Source organism: Corylus avellana, chromosome 7, assembly GCF_965113065.1.
Source record: "Corylus avellana chromosome 7, dhCorAvel1.hap1.2, whole genome shotgun sequence".
Lineage (NCBI taxonomy): Eukaryota > Viridiplantae > Streptophyta > Magnoliopsida > Fagales > Betulaceae > Corylus > Corylus avellana.
Window position 1 is genome coordinate 4,267,444 of NC_142496.1, and position 24,429 is coordinate 4,291,872.

The following is a 24,429-nucleotide window of genomic DNA, read 5'->3' on the forward strand; positions in this document are numbered from 1 at the left end:
AAAAAATCTTAATTTAGTTTGAAAACAATAATTGAGATTTGAGAGAATTCCTAGAATTCTAAGGAATCCTGATCTCATTTGGTTTTAGATTGAGATCTTCTAGAATTTTCATTCTCCTAGAATTCTCCTTAAATTTGAGATTCTCAAATCTAGACCAATTAAAAACCTCAGTCGTCCATCTCATCGGATTGAAATCTCCTAGAATTCTCCTTAAATTTGAAAATCTCAAATCTAGACCAAGTTAAATCAAGAGTTCAATAAGAAAAGAATTATAACCCAAATAGCAAATCAAACCATAGAAACCAAAGGATTGATATCTCATATAATTCTTTTTAAATTTGAGATTCTTAAATTCATAAATCTCAGTCGTCCATCTCAGCTAAGCGACTAAAATAAGCCATGTTTCAGAATTTAATGAGGAAGCTACCTTATTAGTAGCTTAGATTGGTTCGCTGAATGTCTAGTCCATTGAAAAATGATTAGCTACTACTGGGAATAGAAAAGTGTAGAATAGATTAGCTATTTCTATTCTTTTGTTTGGTTGTAATGCTGGAATAAACTAGCTAATCCTATTATTTCGTTTGGGACAATGCAATATGTTGATAAATGGAATCATATTGTGATCAAATTTCCTAAAATACCCTTATAATACAAATGCAATTTATCTTATTAAGGACTTTCGTTCTTTCTTTTTTTTTGTGTGTGTTGCAATTATGCTGCAAAATTATTTATATATAAAAAAATATAGTTGGATAAAACAGAATCAAACTCAATCTTGAAATAAAAAAAAATATAGTTGGAGAATGTATAGAGAATCAAAAGAAATCAAAAAAACATATTATATATTTGTATTTTATAAAAACCTTGTAGATTCTGTTTCTCCGTAAAAGGAAAAAAAAAAGAAAAAAGAAGAGAAACGGTAGTGAGAAGAGAGACAGAGAAAAAAAAAAAAAAACAGGTACAAAAATAAAAAACAAAGAGACGGAGAGGAGAAAATTAGAGAGAAACGGTACAGAGAATCAAAAGAAATAATAATAAAAAAAAAAAAAAAACATAAAAACTGTACCTGAAGAATCAGAGAGAAAAGAGAAAGAGAGAGAACGAAATATAGAGACGGAGAAAAGAGAAACAGAGAGATAGAGAGAGAGAACGAAATATAAAAGAATCAGAGAGAAAATGAAATTTAATCCCACAAGTAGAGTTTTTTGTGGCAATTTACACGATTAATTTAATCCCACAAAAAAGGATTAGTTAAGCTACTCATATTTGAGTGGCTTTGTTAAACCTATGTGTATGAGATTAGTAGTCCCATGAGAATAGACTATTCCCAGGAATAGAGTATTATCAAACAAAGGACTAGCTATACTTAGTGTTAGCTAGTCCAATCTAAGGGTCTATTCTGCAAACCAAACAGGCCCTTAAAGTTCTGTCACTTAGTAACTTCCTCATTAAATTCTGAAACATGACTTATTTTAGTCGCTTAGCTGAGATGGACGACTGTAATTTATGAATTTAAGAATCTCAAATTTATAAAGAATTTTAGGGGATTTCAATCCTTTGGTTTCTATGATTTAATTCGCTATTTGGGTTATAATTCTTTTCTTATTGAACTATTGATTTTTAACCTAATTGGTCTATAATTTATTTCCTTACTTAGCAGTCCTATTAATTCAATAGGTTTAGAATTATTTCCTAGATAGATTTCTACTTTCAACTGGATTCTTTAATCTACCTATATATGTAGAGAGGTTTCCACAAACTTTAGAATATGCAGAGAGAGGTAAGCAAGAGGGCTTTAGTTCTTCAAAGCTTTTTAATAAGGTAAATTATACTTTTTTTTTTCCTTCACTTATATTATCTCTTTAATAAGGTAAATTAGTTTAAATCAATAAGTGTGAAATTTATTTTAATTGATAGATTCTAAGTGGTGTGTTTTGGGTTTGGCAAAACAGATTGCTCAACAGGTATTCCATTGGATTTCATCCTCGTTATTTTTGTAGTGTTATTTCTTTGAGTTATCTCGTGGTTTTGCATGTCATATAATTTTGATGTGTTTTAGGGAGTATTTTTTATTTTTGATTATGAAAAAAAATTATAATGCAACATATGTTTTGAGTTTCTAGCTAGGTTATGCTTTAAACTTGACAGTTTAGTAGTTTATCTTGATTTAACGTGTTTTGTATTGCATGGAGACATTATTTTGAGATAGGTAGTCTTAGAAATCCTTATGGTAACTTTAGAACCAGTTTGGGAGGATAGGAGGACGGTTTAACCAAATGAGGTTTTACCTGAAACTCTCTGAGCGGACGTACGACCACGAGACTGGATGTACGAACCTTCTGGGCAGACATACGGCCACGAGCCTGGACATACGGCCAAAAGCAATCTTGGGCATGCCACTTTGGCCAGTTGTCCGATAACCTCTGTTTTCATGTTCTAGGTTCGTTTTAGTTGGATTTATAACTAATAATAGGTATTTTCTCAGTATTCGAGGTTATGGAGTCTCACGGAAATTTTATTGAAGGTGAAAAATATTTTTGTGTTTTATGATGAGTATTTTGTATTTTAAGTTGTTTGTTAATGTTTTTATTTTGATAACATAGAACAATATATATGATTTGTCAAAACTTTTCTATATTTTTAGGATTTTTTTTTTTTGGTAATGGTACTTAAAACTTTAACTACACAATTTACCATAAGTGAATAAAACTCTTTTAATTCAGAGAAATTTCATAATAACTTTTTGGGTAATCCTCCGATTTCAATTTACTTCCTCGATTTTTAAATACAACTTTTAATTATTTAACTGTTTCTTCTTCTTCCCTTTATTCCTTAAGAGCATTCCCAATGGAGAAGCCATATTTTTATGTAAAATGGCTCTTCAAAACTCACTTTTATCTAGTTTAGCTAAGCCATTTTTAAGTGTCTCCACATCCGATTAACTATATTTCTAAAAAAAAGGTGAGAAAAGATTTGGGAAAAAGATAAAGCAGGAGAGAGAAACACTAAAAAATAAAATGGCTCCCTTAAAAAGTGCTGCTACATTTAACTTTTTTTTTAGCTCTTCTAATCAAATATCTATTTTACATATATTTTTGGCTCATCCAATGTGGGAGGTTTTTTGAACATTTGAAGAGCTATTCTAGATAAAAGTAACATTTGGCTCTTCCATTGAGAATGCTCTAAGGTCAAAATTGTTAATATCATGGGTTGGGAATAAAATTACACTACAAGCCCATTAAATTTTGGGTCTTAAGGCCTATGACAGGCCCACAAAATTATTAATTAAATAGCAGGAGATACAATACAAGTTGGGCTATATTGGAATAATCAGCGTCAAGAAGTCTACTCAAAGTCTAAATAGAATTAGGAGCCTAAGTCTTACTCCAGCTATTAGAACTTTCAAATCAACTCAAACAAGAAGATATAGTTTAAGTCTATCTCAACTCTTTAGCCTATAAATATGCTCCTACACGATATACAAAAACATCTTGAAATAGGCTCTTTCATACTATCAGACTAAAGTAGATTGAATTGTTAAAAAAGTACATAATTTCTGAGCGGAAGGCGGATATTTTGACACTCTTATTCTTTTGTAGCAATTGTGGGAAAGAAAAGACGTATTGCAGATCTAGAAGGTCCCAAAAAACGCGCAGCCCACACCATGTCAAAAACTGTTCTAACATCATGTAAGAAGTTAGTTTATTTATTTATTTATTTTTAACTTTATTAAAAAAAAAGGTATTTGTATAATAAGTTCCTGAGTCAACCCTCCAAAATTTTTAAGTTCCTAAGTTTTTTTTTTTTTTGAAAATTTATTTCCTGGGTCAATGGAAATGACAATAAAATCTCTACCGTAAAATTTTTTTAACAACTGTTAGTCAAATTCAAAACGCACTGTTTTACCTTATTAAAATATTAATTTTTTTTATTAATTTAATTTTTAAATAAATCTAAAAATTTAAAAAAATTGAAGGGCCCCTAACAACCCATGGGGTGGTTGCGAGCCACCCCTAGGGCTTTGGGGTGGCTTGCAGCCATTCGGTTGGGGGATGGCCAGGGGTGGCAGCCCACCCCTTCAATTTTTTAATTTTTAATTTTTAATTTATTTTAAAATTAAATTAATAAAAAATTAATATTTTTAATGAGGTGAAACAATGCATTTTAAATTTGGCTAACGGCTGTTAAAATTTTTTTACAGCAGAAATTTTATTGTTATTTCCATTGCCTCATGGAGTAAATTTTCAAAAAAAAAAAAAAAAAAAACTTAGGAATTTAAAAATTTTGGAAAGTTAACTCAGGAACTTATTATATAAATACAAAAAAAAAAAGAAAAAAAAAAAAAGAGGGGTGGAGCCACCCTTCCTAGTAGTGAGGGTGACTCCTTCGACCTCTCCTTAACAAAGGGATGACTTGTGCGGCCAACCCAAATAACCTCTTTACTTGGGGGTAGCGAGAGCCACCCCTCTGCTTGGGGTGGCAACGCAAGTCATCTATTTTGTTGGGCATGATTGTGCGAGCCACTGTTTCGTTTCGTTGGGTGGTTGCTCGAGTCATTATTTATTTATTTATTTTATTCATGTAAAATTTTTAATTTTTAAGATGTGGCATGTGATGTGGTAAAACGGTTAATAACTATTAATATGTTAATAGTTTTGTATAAACGAACTGAAGTGAAAACTTAAAATGAAGTCAAGAACCCGTTAACCTAAATTTGTTGCCTTCTTAAAAAAACACAAAAATAATAATAAACATCATAAAATATTCAAAACTATTTCCCTTTTAGATTCAAATAAAAACACTTTTGGAAGCCAAAAAGAATAATATCTCTAAATTCAAAATATGCGCCTTCTGAAAAAAAAAAAAAGGCGCCCGCAGTTTTAAAACCGTTACCTTTTTCTAAGAAGTGTCTTTTGGCCGCTTGAATTCAAACGGGTGCAGTTTAAATGGCGCAAAACTTTACTACAAAATTTACGAAGAGATAGATAAACGGAGCAGAAGACGAAGAGGCTTTTTCGAGAGCCACATGTGCTTTCGGATACTTCTGGTATTTTTTAGTCCTTTTTAGTTTCTCCGATTTTTGTTGTTTTGTTCTGATTAATATGATACCCATTTACCATGAAAAGAAAATAGGCCAAACGAAAATCTGAATTCTGGGATTTTTTTTTTCTTTGTAATATATTTTATTTAGTTTTTCCACTTCCTAAGTAGAAAAGAAAGTTCAATTCTGCAAAAAGGGTTGCTATAAGTTGTGGGATATGATTATATGCAACTTTCAAGGATTCATAATTTGATTTCTTGAGAAATGGTTTACAAATTTATGTTGTAGTTAGTTGGTCCACCAGGTCTGATAGGGAATTCTACTATAGCATGTTCACTAAGCAATGGGTTGAAGTGGTTTTTTTTTTTTTTTTTTAAGAAGTATTGATTAATTTATCTCATTATACATCCTTCGTATTTAATGAGATTATCAAGATTGAAAGGGAGGTACCGACTATGTAGCTTAGTTGGTGCTTGGAATGGAAATGGTTTAATTTAAAGGGAGGTAGTGGTGGAGTCAAGATTTTGGTTCACAGGATGCACAATTAAAAGATAGAGTTAAAAATTGATTAAAAATATTAAAGAATATAACTAACAAAATAAATATGTAATTCAACAAAATTTAATTATTGTTTAAAATATATAAATTTAACTTGTAATTTATTAACGATTTATTTAGTTGTCCTTGACGACTTTTCATATTTTGAAATCGCTACATGATTTTTTCATTGTTGATAGTCTTGAATATTTCATTCTCGATATACGTAACCAAATAATTATCCATCCACTGATCTCTCATTCAGATGCATAATCGATTGTTAACAATATTCATTGTTGAAAAAGCTCTATCAACTGTAGTTTTCGCAATTGGCAGAATCAATGTTAATGTCACCAGTGAATAAACCAATGGATATACAATATCCTTTTTCATTTCTACCATCTTTTCAGCAAGTTTTCCAATTCCTATGACCGTTGCAAATTCTTCAATAGAACGCATGTGAATGATGTATGTTTCAAGTTGATCATCCAAGGTGATAAGTTGAACTGTTGAAAAATCATTCTAATAACACTGAGCAAACCGAATTAATTTCTCTTTGTTAAAAGTAATAAGTGAGTCATATTTCAAAATTCACCTCATCAAAATAATTGTTAAGTTCTTGGAGTTGCATATGTATAACAATATAATAAAGCTCTACAGAATAATAATGTGAATTTTTCATGCTTTGAGCTTTTCTTCGTGACCGTGGTTGGTATAGACCATTGAATTTAAGATTCAATAGTTAAAAATTAAAAATAAAAAACAAAAAAATTCATGCTTGCAGCCTTATGATTAACCAAATCCAATCATGAAATCTTATTAACTGCATGATCAATTGATCACTAGATTGGGTTTGGTTAATCATAAAACTCCAAGCATGAAAAATTTAAGATTCTGTTGAAATACTTGTAATAAGATTTCATGGTTTGAGCTTTTAGGGGGGTAATTTGCCCCTGGCTCCACCATTGAAGGGAGGTCTTGGTCTGAAGTGGTGCCTTGAAAGGATTTAATTGAAAAGGGAACTAACATACTTTTGTCAATAACTATTTTTAGTTCTAGTTATAAAAGCTACCTAGAATGAATTTTTGCTCTCTACGTGGCCTTATGATCCTTTCCTCAATGCCTTGTAACAAGAGTCAGAAAAGATAATAAATATCACAAGTTGAGGCTCATTGTAGTTTGCCTTCCCTACTTTGCTAACAAGAATCTCTAAAAGACTTGAAATAAAGCTTCCAGCAAATCTAGTTTTTTATACTATAATCTATTTCAAATTTTGGGCTTCAATGAAGCTCACCTTCTGACCAGCCAATATAATTGGCATCTATTCTTTAGCTATGGCAAATAAATCTGGTGAAATTGGTTGGAAGGTCGATAATCAAGCTTCAGGCTAGGCCTAAGAGATATTCTTCTCCTATCTCTCACCTTGAAGACTGGAAATACCTAAATTTACCCAGGAAATCTTAATGGCGGTCTAGATAATAACTCCATAAGACCTACTGCCAAAGTACAGGAATCCTCCTCTGCCCGTGCCACTGACCTACCATCGAACTCAACAAGCTTCCCATTCCATAGCATACCTCCACAACCACTTACTTGACAAGGCATTTTTGAGAGAACCAAGCCTCTTGATGCTTGAATCACCTATTAGGAGGACAATAAATCAGTTAGTTCTTTGGTACAACTCATTTAGATAGAGAAATGGTAATGAAATGTGAAAATGCAGGGATACTCAATTTGTAAGTAATTGGACAAGCCTGAGTACTTGACCAGATTGTATGATTAAAAATAAACACCTGAAGACTACATTTGATGATTTGCTTTAGCACTATGTAATATTCTTCTTACTTATATATTAAAAAAAAAATGTATGCTTCTGATGACACATACACATGCATGCACATATATGTGATGGTTAGTTACACTTTACCTGCTCGTGGTTTCTGTTGTGTTTGATTTGCCAATCTCTAGTATAAAAAGTTGTACTTTATCCATTCGGGTGACATCTTTTATTATAAATCCAGGGTTTCAAGCCCATACAAAACAATAGTAATCTCATTAAAATTTGAATATGTACACTCATGAACCAAAAGCAAATGCAACTAGACCTCAGGTGACTCTAGTGTGACTTTTTAAATCACAGGTTGGCAATTCAAACTTGACCAAGTGAAAAAAGTATGATTTCCCCCATATAAGAACAAAGTTTCAAACCTATTCTTGGATAATGGGTGCTAGTTGTATAATTTGTTTATCAGTTTCTTTAATTCTATATGCTTATTTTTCGTCTTCTTTTGCCTTTTTAACTGCAGATGTGTGTTTGAGTGGTTTTCCTTTTTGTTTTTTGTTTCGGTCCTCATTTACCTGATTAACATTGATCAAAATTTCCTGACTGAAGTAGAAGGCTGGGTTCTGATGATGTTCTATGTAATTGTTCTTCTTGTAGTTTTTGTCAGATAAGGCGAATAATTTGGCGAAATAGTGGTTAAATCTGCAAATAATAGAAGGAAAAAAAAAAAAAAAAAGCGTAGCGTGAGAGCTAGTGTGGAAATGTTATTGCAGAGCTCTATCCCAAGTTCACTTGAAGCAGCTTTATCCTTTACCTCTGATCATGGGAAACGAGACTTACCATTTGAGTGGATAAATGCTGAAACCAGGCAATGTTGTATAAACTGTAACGAACTCTCTAAGGATGGTTCAGAGCTATTGACAGCCAGCACAACGTTTGAAACTTCTGGATCAAGTTACATTTGCAAGCGAAGGAAGCTCCCGAAAAATTCTGTGGTTATTTTTCCTCTTGAGGTGGAAGTTAATGAAGTACCTGTATTTGCAGCTAAGAATGGTCCTTCAGACATTCAAGTTGAGGATACAATTGATGATGGAACTAGTGCTTCTTCTCTCTCTGCAGATAAATCAGTTTTAGAGTTCAATGGTGGTAATGCTTCTGTCCTCAATTCACAAAACTTTAGCAAGAATCCTTGTTCAGAATTTAAAGTCTTCATAAAACCAGACGTGAATACTAACTCAAAGTCTGTTAGCTTTGGTAAGGAGGATCTTATATCTGACTGTTCTTTACGGGAACCAGATATACAATTTGGTTCTGTTATCAAAACTAATGAGGCTAATCACATTACAGAGAGGCTTAGTCATGATATTCGGGGTTCTAAGGTTTCAAATCAAGATCTCTTTCTCAAAGAACTATGCATTTCTGTACTAAGAAGTAATGGATTGCTTGAACGTGTTTGCCCTAAAAGAAGTTGTGCTTCTACAGACGTTCTGGGAATTGGTAGTGATAGAGGCTATACCCGGTCTTGTAAGCAGTGTAGTCTTTCAGAAAATATATTGAATATGTTGCTTTGTGATCAATGTGAAGAGGCATTCCATGTATCTTGCTGCAAACCTAGGTTGAGGATGTTGCCGATTGATGAGTGGTTTTGTCATTCTTGTTCAAAAATGAACTGCAATTCATCAAATAAGAATTCTTTTTCAAAATCATGTATTACTCGGAGTTATACTGCATCAAGATTTGGATTGGGTCCAATAGCACACATGTTGAAACAGACTGAGTCCTATACATCTAAAGTTCGGATTGGCAAAGACTTTCAGGCAAAAGTTCCTGACTGGTGTGATCAAATTTCCAAGTATGTCATATTGGTAACTTGTAGTGCTCATCTTTACATTCTTGGTTGTTGACAATCTGTGTTGTTGTTGTTTTTAATTTAGTTTATTCTGGTTTCATGTGAGTTGCATTTGTTTAGTTAATGAACCTCATCTTCTTTTAAGTGCAATTATAAATTTCAAAGCAGGATTGTTATAATTAATCTGATGATACAATGTAGACTTCACTTATCTATTTTTTTTTTTTTTGTTGCTTTTTTTATTCGGATACTTTTGCTTGACTTCATCTTTTTGTATGTAACCAGGTGGTAATAACTTGTGTGATTATGCTACTATATGGATTTTCATCAACTTTAACTCCTGTTTTATTTTGTATTTTCATTTCTTTTATTGGTGTTGCAAGTGTACTATTGTAGCTTCTTTAAGTAATAACTCACTAAGTTTTGTTCTGTATTCCCATTGACATATGTTTATCAATTGCTTGAAGTTCAGTGTCCTTTTTGCACAAGCCAATTCCAGGGACTGATTTCTTATTGGAATGTTTTTAAAATCTTCATTAGCATTGCTACAATGTATTTGATTTAGAGATTAATTGAGCAGAGGAAAGACGTAGAACTATAAAAAAATATGCTCCCAAGTTCATTACTAATAAAAACTTTGAGTGAACTCCCAGATTGTGTTAATAAAAGTGAAAGAATTATGAGTCATCTCCAATTCACTAAGAAGATGAATGCAGCCAACTTCAGTGGCTGATGACCTTAGATCATTGTATTTGAAGACAGGTTGTTGAGTGGACTGGGAAGCTTTTCCTTTGACCTATAATGGTTATCTCACGTAGTTCTACCTGTTTAACATTTGCTAGACATATGCCATGCCACAATTTACAGGATCATATATGTTTTAGAATTTATGGGCTTATATATCTTCTTATTTCAACCTTGTTACTTTTTGTACAGTGATGTCAATTGCATTGGTGAACCTTCCAAAATGGATCCAGCAGAAACCATTGACATACATGTAAGCAATCTTTGCTCCAACCTATGAAACTGATTTTTCAAAATAACTAGATTTTTCGAAAAAAAATTAGGTTTAGAAATATGTTCGTTGCTATAATTATTTGTCATCTTATAAGTGTAGTTTGATTAAGGTAATAATATATTTATGATCAGATGTATGATTTACTTCACTTAGAAAATCCTTGTTCTTGAGATAATTTATGATCAGATGTATCTAAGGCACTGTCATTTTTATATTACTCTTGTTAGGCGAGCTTTTCGGTCAAGTTTCCCATGCCAAAATCTATGAGTAATTGGCTTCAATGTCGTGAAGTTTTATATGATGACTCAAGGGAACGTGTTAAAGGAACTATATGTGGAAAGTGGCGCAGGTAAAAGGATAAGATTTATTCTTGATGCATATCTTCTAATTAATCAGGGTACTTTTTGGTATGCATAATAGCTATGTATATACATTCATCACGCTCACACGCACACCTGCTGACTCTGCATCCATGTCATAGTCTAGATTACTTTAGGGGGAACTTTTAGTGAGTTTTGATGTTACAGGGCTCCATTTGCCAAAGTCCAAACTGATAATTGGGATTGTTCCTGCGCTGTTCTTTGGGACCCAGCCCATGCTGACTGTGCTGTTCCTCAGGTAATAACATATACTCTTCATTCCTGCTCACAAACTTTCCTAATGATTTCCTAGTTATTTACATCATTATACTTGGAAAGTATCATTTTGCATGGTATGTAGTAGAAGTGCAGGGAACTTACTTCTAACTGAAACTAAATATATTGCAAGGTTTATTCAATATATATATATGTTGCAAAGTATTTTAGGCTCCAGCATTAGTTTGTTTTAAGACAGCAAAAGGATTTACATGGTATAACAGAATTCAGAGCAGGTTATAATATGGGAGCTTATACATAATTCTTATTAGTATCCTTGGAAAAGTCCACATATGCTCACTGATATCTGAGATGATGACCAATTTCCATTAACAATTTTTCGAGTGGATCCAAATATTTCATTGGCCAGAGGTCCAAACAAATATCTTTTTTAGAGTAGCCACCAAACAGCTCAAGACCTTAGAAAAATTTCAGGCTTTAAGTTTTACTGACCCTGGGCTCTCTTCTCTCTCTCTCTTGCTCTCTCGTATAAAACCATATGATTATATTTTGACACAACCTTCTTCCTTTCCAGGAACTAGAAACAGAACAGGTTCTACAGCATTTAAAGCATATAGAGAAGGTATGAAATCCCAGCTTTCTTGGTCCTAATTGTCCTTCTGATGGAACTTTATGCATAAAGGTAGCCTGGATATCTGTTGTGTTTGTATTTATGTCTAGTTTCCTGATGGAATTTTCTTTGGATTACCAATTTTATATATAGATGGTCTTCTATTGTCTATGATGTGTAGATTGTATCCATCTCTAAAACTTACCAACTAAAATTTAGAGAGACACAAACCAATCAAAATCAATCAACAAAAATCCAAAATATAAGTGCAGTAAACAAAAGATATTGTGCAGGGATTTTTTTAATGAAGTGAAAAACTTTTGAAACAATTCCAAAGAAAAACAACTCTGGTGGCACTTAGCCACCAAAAAAGTCTACTATAGAAGAAAAGGATTATAATCTGTTTAAGTACTCACAAAACCTTTGTAGACTCAAAGCAAGTCTTGTAATCCCATGAGTGACACCATCGATTTCTGTTCCAAAGCAACTCCAGAACTTTGGCTTTCTTCTACAGAACTCCAGCCCTGATGAACTTATCAGCCAAACGCCAACACCCAGAAAAAAACTTAAGGATTCATAGTGGTTTGTTAATAAGGAAGAGAAGCAAGGAAGGTTAAGCTTAAGAAAGGTTTAGGCTTTCTCTCTCTTCATGGTTTTCAGGTTTCTTCTCAATAGCCTCTGAATAATGAAAACTCATGTAAAACATGGTATTTATTAGTAGGGAGACAATTTGAGTAAACAAAGATTCCTATTTAAAACAATTTGAGTCAATGTTTCTGTTTGTTGATTTACCAGATAATGTCTCTCATTTGTTGCTTAAACATTATATTGATTGTTGTGCAGCTGAAATCTCGCCTTGCATCTAGAAAGAAAGAGAGAACTTCAGTCATGCCACTAGAAACTGGTTGGGTTGGAACTGAAAGTCATGTAAGTTTGTGAAATTATTTTTATTCTGTTTAATACTTAAAATTTGATTTTTTTTTAATATTTTTTTTATTCATGTTAACAAATTTTCTTTTCTCTCCAGTGTAACAATACACATACAGATACACATACAGAAACAGTTTGTAGCATCACAGGGATGGACTTGGGTTTTTCTGTGACGACTATACACACCCTCTAACTTATACTTTCTTTATAAGTGCCAAAGTAGATAAGAACCCTAAGTTCTTTGTTTTTCCTTATTACTATTTTCTTTTTGGAGTAACTGATTTCTTGCCCACACCTGGTTTTTGATCTATAGCTATCCCACACTTCTTTTGTCTCTTGTAAATGTTCAAGACAAGGACTTTAATCATTGAACTCTGAAATGATGAATTTTGTTGGAAATATATATATGATAGGTGTTCAATGGAGTGATGAGTAATTCACTCTTATTTTCAACCCCTCTTCCCTCCCCGGCCCGATCATCCCTTATGTTGTGGTTTATATTTGAGTGATGCTAATACTTTTCACACCTATTTCATATTGGTTGATATGACGTGTTTTAAGTGGTTCCCAACGTAAGTCACTTAAAAAACAAGTTACATTAGTTGGTGAAAAATAGGTTTAAATAGTAGAATACTCTTTATATCTTGTTTAGCACTTGAGGATGCGAGAAGATTGCTTATTGAAATCTGCAAATAAGGATTGTTCTTTGGAGTTGGTTAATGGTCTGATTGATGGAAAAAGAGGATTAAAATGTCTATTAAATTTAGGGGAAAATTATGATATAGGGCTTCTTGTATTTTTTTTTTTAATTTTTTTTTGTGGTTTTGACTTTAAGATTCTGGTTTCTAATCTGATCATTTATCCGAATTAAGAATCATTTTCAACCCTAGATCTCTGTTTAATTTTTCCTCAAATAACTAATAAAAATGACATAAACATACAATTATCTTCTTTAAATAAGAAAATTTTAAAGAAAAAAATGATTTTGAAAGATCAAAACTGGATCAAAATTGGATCCAGTGCAATGAGGTTGCTTCTTGTGTATGCAATGGGTAACATATCATGTGTGAGATGCTACTCAAGTCTCACCTACTCAAGCAGAGACGGAAACAGAGGGGGACCAGTACAAGTCATAGCCCCCTTTCGGTCCTTTGAAATCTCACGTTAAAAGGTGAAGGTATATTGTGCTTGGGCCAAACTTTAATTGTTTGGCCCCGATTCACTAAAAAGCTTAGCCTATCTATTAAAAGACTTGGTCTGTTGGCTAATTGACAAGTCTCTAATTTAAGTCAAATATCAAAGAATCCAAATTGACCACATTGGATTCCTGGTAAGTTTTGTGTGAACGAAGCATGCCAATGTGTTACAAACTTTGAGTATAATTCATCATTGAAAATCAGTTTGCAAGAGAAGAGTGCTTAAGAATTTACATACACACATGGTACCACGCTTCCGTAATCGACGTCCACAGCGGCCCACTCTATCGACACTGACCCGATGGTAGCCTTTTCTCCTTTGAGGGCTCCACTTATTTATCAAGTATTCAATGACGTAATATTATGTTTATACATAATACCAAGACATTTTAATCCGGCTTATAGGTCGTTTCCTCCGTGGCTCGACCATAAAGCCTCAACTCATTCGATCATACTCGATGCGGTGGATAGTTCTAATATCAAATGTTACAAATTTTGGGTAGAATTTATCCTTAAAAACCGGCTTGCAAGAGAAGGGTACTCAAGAGTTTATATACATATGGTCAGTATTAAATTTAATCCATATAAGACACTAGGATGATATGATCGTAACACAATGCAACGAAAATGTACGTAAAATAAATGCTAGAATGCAAAGAAACATATCTCACCCGATAATCGCCCAAGCAAGTGAGAGTGAGAAAACCTCTCACATGAGAGTGATTGCATGAAATTGATTCTCCATTGCTGGTCGTGGTGGGATCTGGCCCATGTGGGAGAAATAATGATGAGTAATTGAATTTGTTTTTGATTTTATAAAGATTTTCCTTGTCGGCACAGATACCTCTAAAACAGGGGAAAGTGACGATCAATGAGGCCCGGCCCCCCCATCGGTATGACACCACTAACTGGTAGCGGCAAGAGAAAAGCGATGGGATAGCCACCTGCCGGCCAAAGGCACCACGACCAAGAGGTTCCAACAATCATTCAAATAAGTCCTCTTTGCTTTTCTTTTTTCTTTTTTATTTTTTAAGATTTAAGTTTTCAATTTGATTGATTTAAAATTGAGGAAGGATTGATGTCAATGTCAATCCTCCTGTCAAAATTTGATGAGTGAAATCCTCAATATACCTCTAAGATATTTATAAAATTACAAAATACTTTGAATTTAGACAAGTATTTAATGCTGCATTTGAACCGAAAGATTATCGTAGCAAAATTTTGAAAGATGGTAACTGATAACTTTAAATTGACATTTTTTAAAATTTAAGAATATAATTACAAAGTAACGGAAAATAAAAAAAAATATTTAATAATAAATGAAGTTCTCTCAATTGAAAAATAGCTTCTTACAAAAATAAAAAAATAAAAATGGCTAGGAAATTGAGAGGATATTATTCTAAGTAGAGAGCCCCTATTATGCGGTCGTGCTGCAAAACCCAACTTTTGCAACCCCCAATTAACTATTGCCACCTAAGCTAAGTGCACTAACATAACTTACAACCAAATACACCTGATGAAAACAAGAGAAAGAAAGAAAAGAGAGAAAGAAGGAGAAAGAAGAAATGGCTGGTGGGTTTGGCGAGACCCATTGTAGGTCTGGCGTGACCCACGGCTGGTCTGGTTGGGCTACAAAAGTGAGGTTTTGCAGCCCGAATAAAATCATAAAAGGAAAGTTCATTCTCAAACGTGAATGTGAAGGAGGTTCAAATTTTCTTTTAAGTTCAAATTTATTTTAGATTTGCAAATTGTAACACATTTGTCGTCACTTAACTTCACCAGTAACTCTCATTACTTTCAAGTTTCAACGTCATTTTTAAAGTTTAAAATCTCTCAATTTAATGTATCAAATTTTTAATTATTTGTAATGTCACACATCCGTTCAATTTCTTCTTTAAATCCGGTCAAAATTCTCAAAATACTCACTTTTATATATATAAAAAAAATATAAAGATTCATGCACGAGTATTTTTGCAAATTTTGTTAAATTCTTATCAATGCTTGAATTTTTATAATTTTTTTTTTAAAAAAATATTTGGGTTATTTTGACAATTTTGAGACTCGATCGTTAGACTTTAACGAAAAAAAATGAATGACGTTATAAAAAATTAGAAGTTTAATATCCTAAATTGAGAAATTTTTTTTAATAATTATAAAAGTGAATATATTTCAAAGAGATACTGGAATGTTCTCACGGATCGAAAATTGGCAAAGTACAAAAGCGGACGCGGAGAACTGTAGAGTACTGCAGTGCGGATTTCGTTATCTTTTTGGTCCACTGCTTGCTTTTGCTTTATGCATTAATTTATATTATTATACGGTGAAGTGAAAAAAAGAAGAAGATTCCGATATTAGTTGTTGATTGCACTCATCAATTTTTATCGTACTAATTCAGTTTTACTTAATCCTTACACTTCTTTCATATTTTTCTTCTCATATAATAATAATAATAATAATAATAAAAAAATTATATCGACTGAAGAAGCTTGATTTAACAAATTTTATATTTCATTTGATTTTCATCCGACTTCCATGCTAAGAAAAAAAAAATGTAATTCAACGCACAAGCATTTAATATATATATATATATATATATATATATATATATATATATTAAATGGCCAAATTTACTATCCAGCTAACTTCTGACATATTAAATTGTTGAAGTAAATGAAACATTTCAAATGATTATTAAATATTAATTAAATTCATAATTTGATGATTTAACACTAAATTATAACTTAATTTAAGCCCTGTCTTTATGTGATTCACTTTAAATTTTAATTAAATGTTTTTGGTGTTAAGTCTCATTCATTAATAAGTTGGTTTATATATATTTTTTCTTTTAATTTATCGAACACTTTCTATGATTTGAAACTGATCAAAGCACTTCCTGAAGTGGCACTTTTGTATACATAGAAGAGATTCAATATTAAATAGGGATGAAAAGGCAGTTAGTAAAATTCACTAATCGCCTCCACTTAGCGGTTAATAACCTTAATAACAGCTTTTTAAAGAATTTTTTTTTTATAAAAAAGTTAACAAAAAAAAAAAAAAATCAAAACGACATCATTTTTATAATAACATAATAATATCATGACATTATTTTTATATTTTTATATATATATTAAGACATAAAAAAGATGTTGTTTCATGTATTTTTATATATAAATAATATATATATATATATATATATATATATATATATATATATATTTTATAATATACATAAAATCTGTAGCCCTTTTTTTAAAACATAAAATTGCTAACAGTAAACACCTAAGCTGTTAACGGTTTTTTTAAACCCATTTAAGAGCATTCTCAATGGAAGAGCCATATTTTTATGTAAAATGGCTCTTCAAAACTCACTTTTATCTAATTTAGCTAAGCCATTTTTAAGTGTCTTCACATCCGATTAGCTGTATTTCTAAAAAAGAGGTGGGAAAAGATTTGGGAAAAAGATAAAGCAGAAGAGAGAAACACTAAAAAGTAAAATGGCTCCCTTAAAAAGTGCTGCTACATTTAACTTTTTTTTTAGCTCTTCTAATCAAATATCTATTTTACATATATTTTTGGCTTATCCAATGTGGGAGGTTTTTTTAACATTTGAAGAGCTATTTTAGATAAAAGTAACATTTGGCTCTTCTATTGGGAATGCTCTTAAAAGCGGTTAGGGGTTAGTGCAATAGCTGCGGACATTTTCACCCTTAAATATTAAAAAAGTAAAAAATTAAATTATTTTTTTAGATGGAATAGTAATTGATTAATTCCTTCCCTATTATGTGGACATATATATATATATATATATATATATATAAAGTAATTGATTAAGCGTACGCATCCTATGCCCACAAATGTAGATGCTTTGGCCGGTGGTGAACTAAAACCTTTGAGTGCAAGTGGGGACTACTGCGGAATTTACTCAACCACTTTCTCTACAGATAAAGTACGTGTCTCCCTCCCTATATCCTTGCTTCTTCAGAGACCAAGGAAATTCATTTCCTGAATTGAATTCCCCGGATCTGTTTGGGAAACAAGAGAAAGGAAAAAAAAAGAAATGGTGATAACGACGACGACGCCGGACTCCGACGAGCATCTCTGCTCTACTTTCGCTTCCAGATATGTGCGTACGCCCCTTCCCAAGTGAGTACCCGAAACGTCGTCGTGTGTGTGTGTCTTGTGAATGGATGATGAGATGATGATGATTGATTGATTGATGAGAGACTGTTTGGTTTTGGTGCAGGTTCAAGATGCCGGAGCAGGCGATACCGAAGGAAGCGGCGTACCAGATCATAAACGACGAGTTGCTTTTGGACGGGATACCGAGGCTGAATTTGGCGTCGTTTGTGACGACGTGGATGGAGCCGGAGTGCGATAAACTCATCATGGCCTCCCTCAACAAGAACTACGTTGATATGGACGAATACCCTGTCACCACCGAGCTCCAGGTCGAGATCGCTTTGCATATATATATATGATTGGATATTTTGTTTTGTTTTGTTTATAAATCTATCAGGCTAAAATAGAAATGCAGCTTTTTCAAGGTGCCCTCTCTTTTTTCTGAGACTTTTTAAATTGATTTCTTTTACAAGCATCTAGGGATGAGAGCTGGCTGCCTCTCGAAGCTACTATTTTGGAAAGGAATATTAATTTTCCACCACTATCCTAGACCATTGGATTTAACAATGTTAATCTAAGGGTGGATTGCAAATGTTATGTCAGGATACTGGTCGAATAGTGGTTTACACCCGGGTTTCGCCAGATCAGGATTTCTCGGGTTCATTTGAGATAGAGGCTATCTAGTTAATTATATTATAAAGATATTTTTGTCCTCTTTCTAATATAACATATTTTCAGTGAGACCAAATTAAGATCTTCTGAAATGAACTGAAGATGATGTTAATTCGATCTCACAGAGTTAACACGGCAATGCTCATTTAATATTACTCATTTTGAAAATACTGATAAATATTTATTCTAATATAAGCTAATTTCTCTAAATAATTTTTTTATAAAGATAAATTTAATTATTAAAGTAAGAGTCTCACTATCTAGTGGGTAATTAATTATTTAATTACTTAAGTAAGAGTGTCTCACTATCTAGTGGGTAATTGTCACCTTTCAAAGTAGCTAGATCAATCTTATCCTTTGTTCTTTTCGTTTTATTTATTTATTTATTTTTTTTTTGTCGTTTCTTCTTGCTTTATGGTTTCAAATCTAGATAATTCTTTTTGTTCTTTTCCAAGTGTAGAATTGTGTGATCATATTTTCCTGGACGGCTTCTATATATATGGGTGACCAATAAGGCCCATGGCTTAGGTTAGGTGGGGGGGACCTCTATTGGTTTTATTGGATGAATCCCCAAGTGGGGGAGTGTACCTAATAATTTCTCAAAAATAATGTAATCATTGATTTTGAAAGATTGGCATTTTCAATCCAGCATATCAAATAAAAAAAAAAATAAAATAAAAGGAAAATATTCAATATTTATCAGGTTTGCAGGTGGAGGACTCATGTTGGGAGGACTACTCTAAAATATTTGGTTAAACCTGACACATCTTTTTTTTTTTTTTTTTTTTTTTTTTGTCCTATAGTTTATATTCTATAATTTAATAATTTAACCCAAATCATAATTTGGTCTTTGGGACTTAATAATGAAACTGGTTGAAGGAATTGTTGTTGAAATAAATGTTAGTTACAGGGAATCAACTCAAACCTTTTTCTGCATATGCAAGATTTACTTACTGAATTTTCAATTGGTTTCAAGAACTATAGGGTTCTTGGTTGGACATGTTATAGCTTTTAGGGTGCGTTTGGCATTACAATTTCATAAACAAAAAGTACGATTTTAAACCAAATCGCAAAAAAGGAAACTCACATTGGGCCTCTATTTTGAAAGTTTTGAGATATATGCATTTGATCAGTCTAAATGTTCATCTCTTAATTACAAAAGATTGATGATTCTGCAGAACCGGTGTGTGAATATGATAGCCCACCTCTTCAATGCTCCTTTTGGGGAAACTGAGACTGCTATTGGTGTGGGTACCGTGGGATCATCAGAGGCAATAATGCTGGCAGGTCTAGCTTTTAAAAGGAAGTGGCAGGCGAGGAGAAAATTAGAGGGCAAACCATATGATAAGCCTAACATTGTCACTGGAGCCAATGTGCAGGTGGGTTTCACTTTCTGGTTTTACTAATATTTTAGACTGCGAAAATATTTGAAAATTGCAGTCTTTGTTGATCCTATTATTTAGTGTGCAGTGCATTTTTCTTGTTCAAATCTACCTCAATTATCACTGTACATAAAGTAGAAAGATTAAGCCCTGGATAGTATGGTCAAGTTATTAACACCTAGACCCTTCTCTATTGGGATTAGACTTTGTTTAGCTGTGATTGTAATTATTAAATCACTACTTATCTCAAAAGTTTAAGTTATTAATATTCTAACATTCTCTCTTAATAAGTGAGACAGAATACATGAAATATTTAATTGAAATGAAAAATAAACTACAAAGATATAGTTCGAACTTATGACCTTTGCTTAAGATGATAAGAAATAAGAGGTGAATTACAGATATATGGTTCGAATTCAGAACCTCTGCTTTGATATCATATTAAGTCATCATTATTTCAAAAACTGAAGCTGATAAGAAACTGTGAATCTAATAATTTAATTAATATTCTAACACATATGACATATCATTCATTCATGAGCATTATATATCTAGTTGTTTTTTGATTCTTTTACCTAATATATAGGGCTATATAGAATCTATTTTTGTATGAGTGGAACTAGATGTTTCTAAGATGATTTTGTTTTTTAATATTGCAACTACTAAGATGATTTTAGTATATATATGAATGGTGAATTACCTAAAAATTATATGGTCCACAGGTTTGCTGGGAGAAATTTGCTAGGTACTTTGAGGTGGAGCTGAAGGAGGTAAAATTGTCAGAGGGATATTATGTGATGGATCCTGTGAAGGCAGCAGAGATGGTAGATGAGAACACCATCTGTGTTGCAGCAATTCTTGGATCAACCTTGACAGGAGAGTTTGAGAATGTGAAGCTCCTGAATGAACTGCTTGTCAAAAAGAATAAGGAGACAGGGTGGGACACGCCAATCCATGTTGATGCTGCCAGTGGAGGGTTCATAGCCCCTTTCCTTCACCCTGAGCTGGAGTGGGATTTCCGATTGCCCTTGGTGAAGAGCATAAATGTTAGTGGTCATAAGTACGGGCTTGTCTACGCTGGTATTGGCTGGGTTATTTGGAGAAGTAAAGAGGATCTGCCTGATGAGCTTGTCTTTCACATCAACTATCTTGGATCTGATCAACCCACATTCACCCTCAACTTCTCCAAAGGTAATACCCATAGGAAATGGTGGATTTATTTTCATGCATAGAGGGATTCGCTGTATCTGCATTAGTTTAAGCTGTTATAGGAAGTGGTTGATTTATCTCTCTCACGTGCGGACTCGAATTCTACATCAACAAGTGAGACTAATCAACACATGAAATATTTAATTGAATTAAGAATAAACTGTGAAGTCAGTGTCCAAACTCATGTTCTTTCCTCTAATATCATGTTAAATAATCATTTATCCAAACCAATTTAAGCTGATAGAAAAGACAGAAAAATGTAATCATTTTATTTACATATTAACACTTCGTAACCTTCATAAATTTAGGCAGTCTTGTTAACTTATCAGTGTAAAAATCATTATAAACAAGCAAAAGGTTTGCAGATTTCGGATTTTCAGTAACAAGTCTAATGAATCTGTTTTCCTTATCATTTTTCTTCTCTCCTTTATTTTTTCTTTTTATTTATTTATTTATTTATTGTAACATGTTCAATCCTGGCAGGCTCTAGTCAGATAATTGCTCAATATTACCAGTTTATACGGTTGGGCTTTGAGGTACTTTCTGCTTCCATTTTAAATTTCAAACCTTTGAAGGATTGAAAAATTCCTTCATGGATTGATTTAGCACATTGATTGTCTGGAAATAGTTTAGATTGCTTATAATTTGGTCAGGAAATACCTTTTTATGCTATATCATAATTGTGTTGATCTTGTTTGTGTAAGGGTTACAAAAACATCATGGAAAACTGCACTGAGAATGCCAGAATGCTGAAAGAAGGAATAGAGAAAACAGGGCGATTTGACATTGTCTCCAAGGATGTTGGAGTGCCCCTGGTAGCCTTCTCCCTGAAAGACAGCAGCAAATACACAGTGTTTCAGATATCAGAGAATTTGAGAAGGTTTGGATGGATCGTCCCAGCTTACACAATGCCGCCCAATGCCGAACGCATCGCCGTCCTTCGGGTAGTTATCCGAGAGGATTTCAGCCGGACCCTGGCTGAGAGACTTGTTACAGACATAGACAGAGTTTTGAAGGAGATGGATGAATTCGCCTCCAGCCATGTCTCCACCAAAGCTGCTCATGTCACAGCTACTGTTGATGAGACACAAGACGGCAGAAAGAATGTTGACAAGAGTGTAAGAGAGACCGAGGAGGAGGTAATTAACACCTGGAGGCGATTTGTGCGGAGCAGGAAGAGTGGAGCTTGTTAGTCCTCAGATTTGTGTCTTATATATGCATGCTACCTTGTAAAATTTATCTTTGCTTTCTCCCTGGCTAGGGACTGGATACAGACATAATATATATGTTATTTATTATTTATTGCTGTGTGGATTTGTTGATGACTCTTATAATAAATGGTTATTTCATCAAATCTGTTATGTAGCTAAAACATATGAAATTTCCGAATAATGTTATTTAGTACTGTTACACTAATTAATCAATTTTTTCAATAATTGATTAATTAGTGTTTATATATATATATATATATATCCGAATGGTGGGCTGGCCCACGTCCCAACAAAAGACAAAATGCTTAACAAATTTCTAAACTCTCACCTATGACACCCTTTACCCTTTTGCATTTCAGACCCCAAGCAACTGACGAGTCAGTACTGACTTTTCAAAGTCTTCACTTTACGGTCGGCTTCTTCAGTCTTCGGTTCTCCCTACTCCTCCAATTGCTTCAAAGCTCCTTACCCTTTCAGATCGAGCCGTGTAGATGGGTTCTGAATTTTATTTGCTTGAGCTGGTTTCTGTGAGGGTCACCGTCTAGTTTTACAACTCGATCTGTAGTGGGAATTCAGCATCAAATAGAACAGGTATGTAAATTAGCTTGCAACTTTAAGATTTTGTTTATAGTTTTGTATGCCTGTTTTGACTTATAATATTTCTTTGCTTGTTTTCTGGGATTTATTATTCTCACATACATGATACATACACACGGGTGACATGGCCATGTAATTTTGCTAAAAGAGAGATATAATTAAGCAAAAGAGAGGTATACTTACTATTAATTAAAGATGTGGATAGAGATGCATGGCTAATAGGATACAATTTACAAATATAATATTTCACTGTTTTAATTCTTTTTTTTTTTGAGCAAATACAACAAAAGGGATGGGTTATACTGGGGATCCTTCCCAATAGAAGACATGATGGAGGAGGAATTGGGAATGATAGCCATATATACGTACTAACATGTTCTTCCCCTCAACCCCAGGGCGCCAGTACTCCCCAGCTTCAACTTCACGTACACCCAAGACCAAAACCCACGAAGAAAATCGCTGAGAGTCTGAAACGCTCGCGATGGAAATTGCGGTAGGAGAAGCTACTGATGATCACGTCGTCGACGAGGGCCTCCTAGCCAAGATGGAAGACAGGTTCTTCAAGAGTAGTTGTTACCCATCAACATTGCCTCCTGAAACAGGAACCAATGAAAAGCGTTGCATCTTCAGGCTTCCTAGGAGGCTCAAGAACATAAACGGTAAGTGGCTCGAGCCCCAGGTGGTCGCCCTCGGGCCTTACCACCACGGCAAGCCTCAGCTCCAGATGATGGAGGAGCTCAAGTGGCGTTGCCTCGCCCCCTTTATGGAGAGTAGAAAGGGAAAATTAGCGGCGTGCTTGATACAATTACGTCCACTTGAAAAGGAAGTGAGGGAGTGTTATTCCGAATCCGAATCCGAAACCATCAACCTCATGAGTACCGATGAGCTCCTTCAAATGATGGTCATTGATGGTTTTTTTATACTAGCGTTGTTTTTCCGCGCTAAATTAAATTTAACTGAACTAGATCGAGATGAACGGTCCATCTACAACAACCCTCTCTACAGGCTAGATATGGTAATATTACCCAAGATATTCGGGGACTTGCTCTTGCTTGAGAATCAGATCCCGTCTTGTGTTTTGAATACGTTATATACAATTTGCTTTAATATTAGCTCTCGTAAGTCCTTGTTTGTTACTGCCACGAATTTTCTTTGCTCCATATCGATCATCCCAGAATCCAGAAACATGCCTGCAACTGATCGGCTCCACTGGTTACATTTGCTGGACCTTGTTCGGTTGGTATTTATCTCACGTGCTTATAATAAAGCTATTATCTCACGTGCTCATTATAAAAAAATGCAGAAAACATATGATTACAGACCATTCACTCTAATTCCCTGTGTCATGAAGCTACGTCGTGCCGGGATTAAGGTCAATCGGCATACGGCGGACAGCTTCTTGGATGTGAAATTCAACAATGGTGTGATCACTACAAAAAACACATTTTTTGCTGACCCATGGTTACTGACGTGTCAGACGACCTGACACGTCAGTAAATCTTGCTGACGGGGCTTTCCTGACGTGTTTCGGTCGTGAAGAATGTGGGTGTCAGGAAATCGGAATTCCTGACGTGTCGAAATTGACACGTCAGGAATTACTGACGTGCTGAATTTTCACACGTGAGTAAATCTTCTGACGTGTGAAAATTGACACGTCAGGAAATTACTGACGTGTCAAA

At 33.7% G+C, this 24,429-nt stretch overlaps 3 protein-coding genes and 1 long non-coding RNA gene across 4 annotated transcripts; 3 read left to right on the forward strand and 1 right to left on the reverse strand.

Moving 5' to 3' along the window:
* Positions 1 to 6,655: 6,655 nt before the first annotated feature.
* LOC148584360 (uncharacterized) lies at positions 6,656 to 8,289 on the reverse strand. The gene is made up of 3 exons (XR_015912884.1): positions 8,202 to 8,289; positions 7,937 to 8,063; positions 6,656 to 7,219 (listed from the first exon to the last, which is right to left on the reverse strand). It is a non-coding gene; the product is annotated as an uncharacterized LOC148584360 (long non-coding RNA).
* LOC132185435 (uncharacterized) lies at positions 8,111 to 12,746 on the forward strand. Its single transcript, XM_088518381.1, has 7 exons — positions 8,111 to 9,213; positions 10,147 to 10,207; positions 10,456 to 10,577; positions 10,756 to 10,846; positions 11,399 to 11,446; positions 12,278 to 12,361; positions 12,462 to 12,746. The coding sequence occupies exons 1-7, from the start codon at positions 8,123 to 8,125 to the stop codon at positions 12,555 to 12,557; spliced, it is 1,593 nt and encodes a 530-aa protein (XP_088374507.1). The 5' UTR covers positions 8,111 to 8,122; the 3' UTR covers positions 12,558 to 12,746.
* A 4,698-nt stretch (positions 12,747 to 17,444) lies between these two features.
* LOC132184822 (glutamate decarboxylase) lies at positions 17,445 to 22,296 on the forward strand. The gene is made up of 6 exons (XM_059598595.2): positions 17,445 to 17,703; positions 17,804 to 18,008; positions 19,530 to 19,730; positions 20,456 to 20,924; positions 21,426 to 21,478; positions 21,647 to 22,296. Exons 1-6 carry the CDS (start codon positions 17,618 to 17,620, stop codon positions 22,133 to 22,135), a joined length of 1,503 nt encoding a protein of 500 aa, XP_059454578.2. The 5' UTR covers positions 17,445 to 17,617; the 3' UTR covers positions 22,136 to 22,296.
* A 222-nt stretch (positions 22,297 to 22,518) lies between these two features.
* On the forward strand, positions 22,519 to 24,236 carry LOC132184855 (UPF0481 protein At3g47200). The gene is made up of 2 exons (XM_059598633.2): positions 22,519 to 22,744; positions 23,146 to 24,236. The coding sequence occupies exon 2, from the start codon at positions 23,232 to 23,234 to the stop codon at positions 24,234 to 24,236; it is 1,005 nt and encodes a 334-aa protein (XP_059454616.2). The 5' UTR covers positions 22,519 to 22,744; positions 23,146 to 23,231.
* The last annotated feature ends 193 nt before the right edge of the window (positions 24,237 to 24,429 follow it).